Source organism: Nasonia vitripennis, chromosome 1 (genome assembly GCF_009193385.2).
Source record: "Nasonia vitripennis strain AsymCx chromosome 1, Nvit_psr_1.1, whole genome shotgun sequence".
Classification (NCBI taxonomy): domain Eukaryota; kingdom Metazoa; phylum Arthropoda; class Insecta; order Hymenoptera; family Pteromalidae; genus Nasonia; species Nasonia vitripennis.
The window spans coordinates 30,869,533-30,881,069 of record NC_045757.1 but is presented as its reverse complement, the minus strand read 5'-3'; the positions used below and the strand labels follow the sequence as shown (position 1 = coordinate 30,881,069).

Sequence of the window (11,537 nt, the reverse complement as noted above, 5' to 3'; positions counted from 1 at the left end):
AATTCCAATACAAATTAGGTTGCTAAATTTCAGCTCTCTAAGTATGATAGTTTTCAAGTGAGAGCAAAATCAAATTTTTATTGATTTCGATTACTTTTTTCACAGTTTTATTTTGGCTCTCATTTGAAAACTATCATACTTAGAGAGCTGAAATTTAGCAACCTAATTTGTATTGGAATGTTGAAACAGTGTATTGAATTCATTCTAGCTGATATGAATTCAACTTTCATGTATAGACCCACCTGTATTTTTGCCGCCAAAGCCATAGAGTTCAGGGTGCAAAGCTGAACCAAGACTGTTAAGTGAAAACTGAGATAGCAGGCTATTTCTAAATAATTTAACAAGTCTTAATGCAAAAGAACAGATATCAAACTTCAATATCATGGATTTACCATGATTATGAGAGATTTGGTGGTTGACAGTGACTGCGCTCGCATACTGATGAGATTTGAAATACCTGTGCAAACCTCATCATTGGTGACTTTGAGCATCGATGACACTTTTCACACAGTAATTGCACTTGAACAACACAAAGTCAGTCAGTACAGCATGCTTGTACATACTGTCATGTATGAGAGCATGCATGTGTAGGGTTAGGTTTTCACTATTAATGTGCACCTTAAAAATCATTCTAGATGAATTGATAGGCTAAATATTAATCATTCAACATTGACTGAAACTGTGAAAACTGTAGTTCTGTCTGCTATGCTATTCTGCTCTATAACATAGCAGACAGCCCCTACAATACGCGTTGTATATTTCTAGTATGCCTGTGCCTGGCCTGAACCGTATTCGCATGCACAAAAAATTAAGAGAACTTCTGCTACTCATGTTTCAGCGTAGAAACTACGCATATTTCTCGACGGATTCTGGATTTCATTTCTACCGAGTCGCTAGGGAACGGGCCAGAACTTATCGGCCATTTGCTACCTGGGCTCTGGCGATGAGTATTTCGACGACTTTCTCTGATGAAAATCTGACAGCGACATGCAGGGTCGACCAACCGTATACGCTCCTAAAGTAAACATTGGCACCATGTTTCAGGAACAGCTCAATAATGGGCTCGTTACTAGTACTGACAGCCCAATGTAAGGCTGGTTCCTTAAAGCCATTGGATTTATCTACTTCAGCGCCGGCATTTAACAGCCTACGTATTATGTGGTGGCGACGCTCTACCGTCTGCGGCTCGTTGTAGCCGTAATCATGAGCGCGCTTGTTGAGGATATGCTCAATAACTGTGTCACTGATTTTCGCTATCCCAGCTGATAAACACGTTACACTTCCTAAAAATTAAACATTTTCATTAGCATTTTCAAGTTTAATCAATATAGGTATTTTTTAACCATCTTGAAAAATTAAAATAAACCTAGTTTCTCGTCCATATCATTGATGACATTCAGCGGGCTGTTGGTAGGTGCGTAATAGATACTGGCACCCACGGCTCTGAGCAGTCTGAGGATTGGCGTTTCACCTTTTTAAAGTAGAAATAATTCATTAGATTTTTTTTCAAATTTTAAACTGAGACCAAAATTAGAATGCGATACTAGTGTCCGCTGTCGAGAAAAAAAACAAATGCATGCATAATAAAAATTCTCACCGCTAAGATCCTGAGCGTTGACCGTTGCGATTCCGATTAGAAAACTTCTAATATGGTCGTTCGTATCAATGGCAGGCGATTCCGGGAGTTTTCGCTTCAGTTTACAATCCCATTTTTTAGAGGACGTTTTGCGGGTCTTGCCCATTTCCATAGCGCAGTGCAATGCTGTACGGCCCATCGAGTCTTCAGCGTTGGGAGGATAGCCCCGCTGTAAGAGGAACCTCACCACGTCGTACTTGCAATGCGTCACAGCCACGTGAAGGGCTGTTAGATTGCCAAGCGTTCTGCAGTCTTTATAGAAACCTGTGAGATCAGATTAAAAATTTGCTTGTATATAACCGCTGATGTCCACGGAATTAACGTTCGAATGTGATTTTTTCCACTAATTTATAAATAAAGTTCAGTGTTATACGAGAAGTGCGGCATTGAACTTGTTTAATAATTCATGTTTTATACGAAAATTTGAATTAATCTTGTGACGCGTACCTTTGTCCAAGAAGTATTCGACCATTCGCTGGGTGGAATGTCCGGCGGCGAAATGCTGTAAGGAATAGCTGGTATTGACACGAGCTTCAATCATCAGTTTAGGAGACGCTTGAAATTCTGTGTCAAAACAATCCGTGTTCCCCTCAATGATGGCATCTTTAATCAACTCGGCCGATATTTTTACTTTCTTGCTTGCCATTCTAGACTTAACTTTTACACAAATATATTTTTCAAAAATTAATTTGCGCTCGTGGAGAAACCAAATAGAAGCAATTTTACAACTGTTTTACACAAATCGCCTTAAACTGTTGAAGTTTGTCGCGAGTTGTGCTAGTCTTCGCGCGAAATACGTGAGTTGTGCTGCTCTTGGCGGCATCTCTGAACTGTGCTACTCTTCGCGGCAAATCATGAGTTGTGCTAGTTTTAGTTTGAAAATTTGAACTGTGCTAGTCTTCGTACGAAGCGACGACATATAGGTGTATACACGTACGCAGTCGAGTACAGCGGCCGACACGGCAGAGCTAAACGAAGAAAAAGCTATTACAGAAACGAAATTCAAACCGACCATTTTTCCATATCTTTTTATCAAACATCACACTGCCAAATCGACGAAGCCTCCTCCATCAATGACAGAAGCTTGGCCAGGGCTATGCCGTTACAAGTTAACGAATAATTCTCATAAATCACGTTAACTCACGCGTGCGCGCGCTTTGTGAGCGATATCCAGCTGAGAGAAAAATAAAGACAGCTATATGCTGCGCCGTGACATCGCGCGCCGATAGTCCGCGTGCATGTATAATATAAACTTTTGCGCTGCGCGGAAGAGAGAAAGGACGCGGTCGCGGAGCATAACTCATCTCTTTTCAAAAGTAGCGCGCGTGTGCGCAGGGCCGATGTATAAATTTTGCACGCTTTAATAGAAATATTCATAATCGCGCCGGAGAGAACAGGGCGTATTTTAAAACCGGGATGGGGGTGGATGTGTGCTACGGACTTTTGAATGTTATGAGGGCTATATGAACGAGCGATTGATTTTTTTTCTTTTACGAGGTATATCGAGCTTTGTTTTGTTGAATGTGCGGATAACGAACTATATGCATCGTATAAATAGCTTTGTTAATCAAGGGTTAATGCGCGTACTTTCATTACTCGCGAGTTGTTTGTTTTAATTGTGTTGGATATTTACATTAATTCATACGCGTGAGCATATACATAAATCGCTAATTCTATATTTCAATTTCATGATCTAATGAATTTCACACGATACAGAGAACGTCGAATATGACAAGGTGCTTTTTATCACATACTTTATTGACATCATATTATATAATAATGTAAAATGATGATTCATCCTGCACATAAAAGCTATTCATATTTATTCTTTGATCCGTGCATTATAAAATAAAAAATACACATCGTCAACCTTTCGAGATTTTAATTCCTGATAAATAACATTCCCATAATTAATTGAATCCCCGTATAGCACCTCTCGACAACATAATCAACGTCAATCCCACTAACATTTCGCACTAAAAGCATCCTGTAAATCACACATGCCGAATAAATAACTCAAAAATAAAGCAACATCACGAAGTATCGCATGCAAAACCAGAGCACGCGCGACGGGATTCCCGCAAACGTAGCTCCCGCACCTCTGCAGCATCCATTCAGCTCTAAAACGCGTGGACCCTGCATTACGCTGGAGAACGACACTTTTCCCCGATCCATCCTTGCCCACGCGCAGAAGGGGCAACAAAAAAAAACAGAAAAGCACTCAGTCTTTTCCGGAACCGACGACGACGAAGAAGAAGCAAAGGAAGACGAACTACGTGTATAAAATCGAAGAGACTACAGGTATGCACGTATACCGTAGAATAGACTGGACGCAGATACTACACACACACACATAGACAGAGGAAGAGAGGAAATTCGCGCGGCGATCGCAAACGAGCGGCTATACGTGCGCGCGGGAGTCGGCGGCAAAGGCGAGGCACGTTTTCGCGTAACGACCGTCGTTCCCGTAACCACCTCACGGGCCATAACACCGTGAGAGGGAGAAGGAGGGAGAGGGAGCTCGCGTTACTTTTGTTCTCGATCTGATGCTATATACATCGAACGAAGGGAAACACGATGCTTACATTGCTGCTGCTGCAAGCTCTCGACCCTCTTTTGTAGCGCAGCAGTGCAGACCGCATACGGACTCGAAACTTGCCGATCGAGAGCCGCTACAAATTCGCACGATTGCGATTTAGCCAGTATATGCCCTGTGTGAGTGAGTGTGTGTGTATGTGTGTGTGTGTGTTCGGGATAGAATTCAATTTGAACGATCTTTTCGGGTGTAAAGAGAGCCGCGCGAGGAGGGGGTGTGTGCGTACGTGCGAGAGCTTGCGGCATGTAGCAATAGGAGCTTTGAATATGCGGATTATAATTAGAGCTGTGTGTTGCGCGCTGGCGGCGCTGTAATTTGAAGCGGGTTATTGGCGCGCTAGCTGCTCTCTCGAAGATATTCGTTCGAATGCGTGAGGGGAAATTTGATATTCTACGCGCGGGAATATATAGTGCGAGGAGCCGGTAATTTCGTGAGCTAGTCGGAAGTGTTTGTTTCCCGATGAGGCTGCGCGCGTGTACTCCGCTAATTTTCTAACTTTTGACTTTTCTCTCGGGTATAAATCGAGCTATCTCGGGGGAGGAGTGAACGATCGAGGTCGTTTGCCTTCTGGATACTTCATCATTGTATGGTATAGTGAACGATTGTGATGAGATTGAAGTCAATCATAAGGTGATTGTTTCTCGTATATAGTTACGCGTCGCATTATGCATATTACTCCCGTGTCTCCGTACGCAAGAGAGAGAGAGAGAGAGAGAGAGAGAGAGAGAGAGAGAGAGAGAGAGAGAGAGAGGGAGAGAGAGAGAGGTGTATTGTATCCAATTTCCATAATAAACACCAATTTTAGCTGCGAGACTACCGCGCGTGTACAAACCCCCTATGCAGAACGCGCTATCTTCGGCTTCGAGAAGGTCAAAGGGTAATTGTTGCAATAAAAAATCAAATCTTCGAAAAAATTAATCACCTCAAAATCCACCATCAACAGCAAATAATCCAACAAACGACTCTTCCTCTAAAAAATTCAGCGCATCGTCGTCCCTCTCTCCCCTTACTTAGACACACACAAGCGTACCTCATCCGTATACCCGTTATCGTAGCTCTCGCAGATGTATAACATGATTTCGCGCCGAATCTTGGTACACACAGCCCGCGGTCGCGCGTTTTCCTTCCAACTGCGAAAGCGGATTACACGGATCGCGCCCTCGCCCTGTACTGCAGAGCAGAGCAGAGCAGAGCAAAGCAGCAGCAGCAGCCATTAGAAGCCGGCAAAGAGCGAATATCTTATTATTAATTTCTCCCGGGTGTAATCGCTTTACGTGCGCGGATGGCGTTATATACGACGGAACGGTCCCGAGAACGCGTATATAGTCTTGCTCGCTGAGGAAAGGTGCTTTTTTTGCGGCTGCTGGAACTGATCTGATGGGATATTATCGATCGATTTTTTTTATTCGTCTTCGTCGTCGTTATTTTGACGGATAGGAAAATTAATTATAGAATATTGTTTCTGCAGAGCTCGTATAGGCATATAATGTAGTAAGCTTGATGCGAGTTTTCAATATAATCTTCATTCGAGAGAGAACGTTGGTTCCTACCCTATCATCGACTGCATCAATTGAACGTCTTCTACAAAAGCCAGCAACGAACGAAAATCCTCCCAGCATTACGGTGCGAACAATTCGGTCCTCTCTCTCTTGGAACACACCAAAGGTACACCTTATACAGACACACACACACACACACACATACCTATTCCTTTTCATTCTTATCATCAGCTGCACTGCGAAACGCTGCAGTTTAAGGCCTCGCCGGCGTTATCTCTCCTCTCTCACGCTTAATTCGCGAAGTTGCTGTCCGGAATAGTTTCAGCCGCGTGTGCATCATTCCCTTTCGTATAAAGAGAGCCGAGAGTGAGAGAGTTTTCGGGTATAAATTTCAGGCCGAGGTGCATATCTACCTGCGGCGAAAAGACTTTTGTGATGTCACGAGAAGTAGTTTGTTTTTGAAGTGATAACTCCTTATGGGTAGTGGTGGTGAATCTACTGCGGAGCGAGCGTATAACGCTAACGCTGATGCTCTCCCCTTTGATATCATCTCTCCCTCTCTCTCTCTCTCTCTCTCTCTCTCTCTCTCTCTCTCTCTCTCTCTCTCTCTCTCTTTCTGTGCTTGCAATTCTCTCTTGGCTCTTTTCACACTTAGCATCGTTGTCCGAATTCCTTTCTATTTCTTGATGCTATCAAAGTTTGTGCAAACTTATATTCACATATTTTTGTATAATTCTTGGGACGTTCATGCTGTTCTGACGTTGTTATTTCATATACTATCGATATAATGTTTGAGGTAATAAAGAGGAAATTCTATTTATAACAATTTGGATTCATTCACGACTACTCTGTCATAATTTCTGCATCTCTGTCGCAGTCGTGTGTCTCTCACACGCATGTGCCGCGAAGCGTGGATGCTTATACAAGTGTGCGTTTTCTCATGACGCACACTCGTTAGCACGTTTACTCATTCTGACGCGCTACTACTACTTTATACAGAAATGCACAGAGAATCTTCACACATGACAGATTATTATTTCAACAATATCAATGTAATTATCTGCTTATTTCCACACAGTGAATTGGAACAAATTTTATACTAAAATATTCTTACAACTATCTTATCTATTTTTTTAACAAATATACTATTTTGAGTTTTCAATGAAATTTTTATAACTCTGAATAAGGACATCTGGGTATACATCAGTAGAATCTTGATTAATTCGTAAATGCTGTTAGTTCATTGCCCTTCAATTCACTTGCGCACACATCGATGACACACTGTGCACCGAGCGGCACCACTATGATCTACTTACTACTTGCATCTGCCCAATTAGTACTTCGCTTACAGCGTCAACAAATTCGGAATATTTAATCATACAAAAGCACAACATCGAGCTTCGCAACGCATTCAATTACAAGTCCTTCCTAAGTAAAACCGCACACAACACCCTACCGAGCCATCAATGACCTATTCCCTATAACCAAACCATCCCAGCGGCTACACAGACCCACAAACGATTACATCGAATTAGTGCGAGATTTCGCTCAAAGGCCTGCAGCCACCTTTGCTCAAGCTTCTCTCTATACGCGCCATTGTCTCGCGAAAGAGGACAGAGCCGCGGCGCAAATCGGCCGAGAAAAGTGGAAAATGAGAGAGAGAGAGAGAGAGAGAGAGAGAGAGAGAGAGAGAGAGAGGGACACAGACACACAGAGCGCCCCGAGTCAAATATACCTGGCTGCAACGCGCGCTATTTATTTTTCATTCGGCTGGAAAAACTTTTTCATTCTCTCTCTCTCCCTCTCTCCCTCTGCTCGCGCTACTGTAGCGGCCCTCGGGGCAAAGGGAATATGGGCGCGTGTGTGCATAACTTTGTAAAAGGGGGGCGCGAGCGTAAAATGTTTGTACCGGTGACAAGCGTGTATGTACAAGCTCTAGATACTGCATGCGCGCCTCTTTCTATCTTGCTCGCTCTCTGACCTGGCCTATCCAGTTCGCGCGTCAGGCCGCGATGAGCTTTTAAAGGGCTTGGATTAAGTTGAGCTTTTTTCATGGGTTTTGATTTGCTCCTCTCTATCGCTATGGTTCTGTTAGTCTGCAGCTTGATCAATTTAGTGTTTAATTTATTTTGTTGACCAATTATTAAGTCAGTGCGTATAAGCCAGGGGTGTAAAATACGGTTCGTAGAGGAAATGAAGTTTACTCCTCAGTAAATAAAGTCAAGTTTATACAGCCGAAGACGATTCCATCCAAAATAATCGAATGAACCTCTGTACAACACACGGAGTCTAGTCATCAAATAAAACGCGATCTCGTCACGCCGTCTTCGCATCAGCGACGAGTACACACGCATTCACTTCGTCTCGGGTAAACACGACGTCTCTCTCTCTCTCTCTCTCTCTCTCTCTCTCTCTCTCTCTTTCTCTCGTGTCGGTGTGCGGCGACGCGTCGAAAATGAAGTACCAGCCTTTGCATCTTCAAGAGAAAAAAGAGCGCGGGTGAGGATGAAAGCTCGAGTGGGTATGCGCTCCGGATCGACAAAAATGCCGCCGCTTGAGGAGAGGAGCTGGAGCACGCCGAGGGCACTTCAGATCGAAACAATATCGACGATTGACGTTAATTCTTAAGAATCATCGTGTCGCGGACGCGAGAGTTATACATACAGTGCACGTGTATGTTTGAATGGAAACAAAAGGGTGACCTTTTACGCGACAGTGAATTTTTTTATATTTTTACGACTGATAGATTTCGAGTATTTTTCACGCGGGTGCAGTGCTCGAGGGAGAAGGGTTTTTTTATTGTTTTGGATTTTTCAGATGTAGCTTTGATCTTCCGGGAGTAATGTTTGTGTACAGCGTGCTTTTAGTCTGGTGGAGTATTGCACGATGACTCGCGCTGGGAGTGAAAGTTTGTTGCTACGCGACGTTTTGAATTTTATGAATTTTTCATTCAAATAACATAAATAGTACATTACGATACGTGTGACTTAAATGGTTCTTTTTTACACGGTAAGTGCCGTGTAAAACTGAACCATTTAAGTCAAGAGTATCGTATAAAATTTTATAGTACAGACTGCTAAAATCCGCAAGTCTCGCCTATTCGTAACTAAAGTAGTCCGTACTTGCACCGTGAGGTTAGCGCACGAGCGTAGCGAGTGTGATAAACACGGTGCAAAAAAGGACTACTTTAGTCACAGATAGGCGTGACTTAACAGCGGATTTTAGCCACACTGTGCTATAAATATCAATTTTCATCACACTTCCATACACCCACACTAATAATCGTCCCAGCCAGGCGACAGTCGAAACGATTAATCACTTATCTCTTTTTGCTCATAAAGTACATAGCGCATCGAAAGGACCAGCGGATTTTGCGGTCGTCGCCGTGAAAACGCGTCGCGCACGCACTGCAGGCGCCTATATATATGTATAGACCTACATGCAGGCGCCTATATATATGTATAGACCTACATGCAGGCGAGTGTGTCACATCGCTGCGTCCGATGCTGTAATTGAATGCGGCGCATCGGAGGCTCGTTCTCGCTCGTTCTCTCGTCGGATTGCGCGCACGAGAGAGCCAAAGGGAAAAGTCGATAAGCAGCCGTTCGTGTTATTCGCGCCCGTTCGAGCGGGATCGATCGCTTACAAATCCGGATTATCCGACGGCCGGACGATCGGAAGAGGACCTGCTGTTGCTATATAGCGCGAGGGCGTCGGGGGACAAATACTAGTGGAGTAGAGGCAGATGTTAAAAGCGAAATCGCGAGAAAAATGAAGAAGAACTATGGCGCTGGGGAATGGCTACACTGCATAGTGAGGGAGGAAGGGTTGATTTTTTTCTGTTTCTGTTGGAGACTTGAATTTTCAATGTAGCGCGCCGGTATTCTATCTGTTCCGATTTTGTCGACAGCAGTTAGATAATTTAAAATATAACCTACGGTACATTACTATAAATATTAATTGAGATTGAAAACCGAATAATAGTATATTGTGCAACTGGGGGGGGGGGGGAAGGGCTATTTCTAACGAGGGTGAGATTTGAGCACGAGTTAGAGTCGAGTGCTCAAATCTAACCCGAGTAGAAATTGCCCTCCCCTCTTGTTACACACTGTACTTTTTTTGACAAGTGCCTGTAAAGACCCGTTTTCATGCATATAGAGCGACTGGTAAGTTGCGCATTTTGAGTTGTAAACCACTCTCTTTCAAAAAATATCAAAATTTTTCAAAAAATTTCAAAAATTTGATTATTTTTGAGTGTCTATGAGTAGCGGGAGGGAATGGCTATTCCCGCACGCTCGAAATGAACAGCTTGCCATTCACTTTAGAGGCATGGAAACGGGTCTTTTTCATGCACGTGTTAAGAAAAATTAATTACACGCTGCTCGCGAGTGAATGCTGAAGACCATATGTGCATATACTGGCTGTACCTATATAGGCGGAGGCGGTAGCCAAATTTCAGCGCGCCTACGTATATAAAGCGGTTTCGATCGGTGCGAAGTTCGTGCACTTTAGCGCTTAATGACCTTTCGATATATGTATCCAACGTAACGGCTCGTGTGCTTGTTTTACATTTGCGGTCCAAATTAACAGAAATTATTGGCGATTTCCCAGCTGAGATAGAGAGAGAGGTATATAATCGCTTGTCCTGGTACACGCTGTACACTTTTTTCTGTATTTTTATTCAACTGTGCAGTGGCGTTTACGGAAGCTTCTATACATACTGCAGAGAATGTCTCTCTCAACACTTATATCGGAATCGTCATTTGGGACATGTATGAGTGAGCATATATAAGAGATTCCAAACAATTCATCCGACAAAATCAACGTAAACTTAAACTACTTTTCTTCGTAGAATTTCTCATATAGGCATACCTATACCTTTAGCTTCGATTCGCTCTCGCGGCTGCTCGTGTGATTGACGGAGCTTAATTGAAATACGCTCCATTCGATTAGAGGCTGCGAGAACGATATACTGAATAATCGCGTTCTGCAGCCTCGACCGGGAGAGGGAGAGCTAGAGAGGCGACCTTAAATTACCTCCCAGCGAAACTTTTGTTAAAGTTGCGTGAAGCGGGAGAGAGAGAGAAATATCGATTTTGAACTTAGACAGGATTAAAGCTGGCCGCATGCAACCGTTCCAGTTGTCTCTATATACACTAGCAATTATTAGTGTCTAACGAAGAGTTGACGCACGTGCCTCTGTAGTTATAGCACGACTGGCCCAAATAGTAGGCCAAATAATTAAAGCAGTTTTGGCATAGGCGACTATATTATGTACTAGGCTCGCCGATATGAATGTGGGAAAAAAGAAAGCGCTTATGCGCCACCTATGTTTACTGACCAGAGACACACGAAGCGGTAAGAGCAGGAGGAGTGGAGGAAATTAACATTATAGATAAAACTCACGGCAGCTTTCTAAAAAAATTTAGTCACATCGGTTTAACGATATACACCTCTCTCGTTATCGTATTATCTTAATTTTTACTTTTTTGGGATATAGCTCCCGACGAAAACGCACAGCTAAACGTATACTTTCCGCGCTCTAAAAGCATTGTTTTATTAATAAAAATCGCGAGCGTTTTATTTCCGCGCTGCGTCTACTGCACACACCCACGCACACAAAAACACACACAGCACAGCTCACAGTAGTTCTTGTCACTCGCATCTCGCGCGCAAACAGTTTTTAGTTTCGAGTGCGCGTTCGCGTGTGTGCATCGTCTGAAAGTGTGGGTATTACGCGCGTCTCGAGAGAGGATTTCGTTTGGCGCACGTACGATCAAAAAAAAAAAAAAACAGAGCGAATAAA

At 43.3% G+C, this 11,537-nt stretch overlaps 1 protein-coding gene across 1 annotated transcript; it reads right to left on the bottom strand.

Moving 5' to 3' along the window:
• Window positions 1-912: 912 nt before the first annotated feature.
• LOC107981270 (ankyrin-1-like) lies at window positions 913-2,282 on the bottom strand. The gene is made up of 4 exons (XM_031921006.1): window positions 2,084-2,282; window positions 1,598-1,900; window positions 1,367-1,471; window positions 913-1,283 (listed from the first exon to the last, which is right to left on the bottom strand). The coding sequence occupies exons 1-4, from the start codon at window positions 2,280-2,282 to the stop codon at window positions 913-915; spliced, it is 978 nt and encodes a 325-aa protein (XP_031776866.1).
• Between the last annotated feature and the right edge of the window lie 9,255 nt (window positions 2,283-11,537).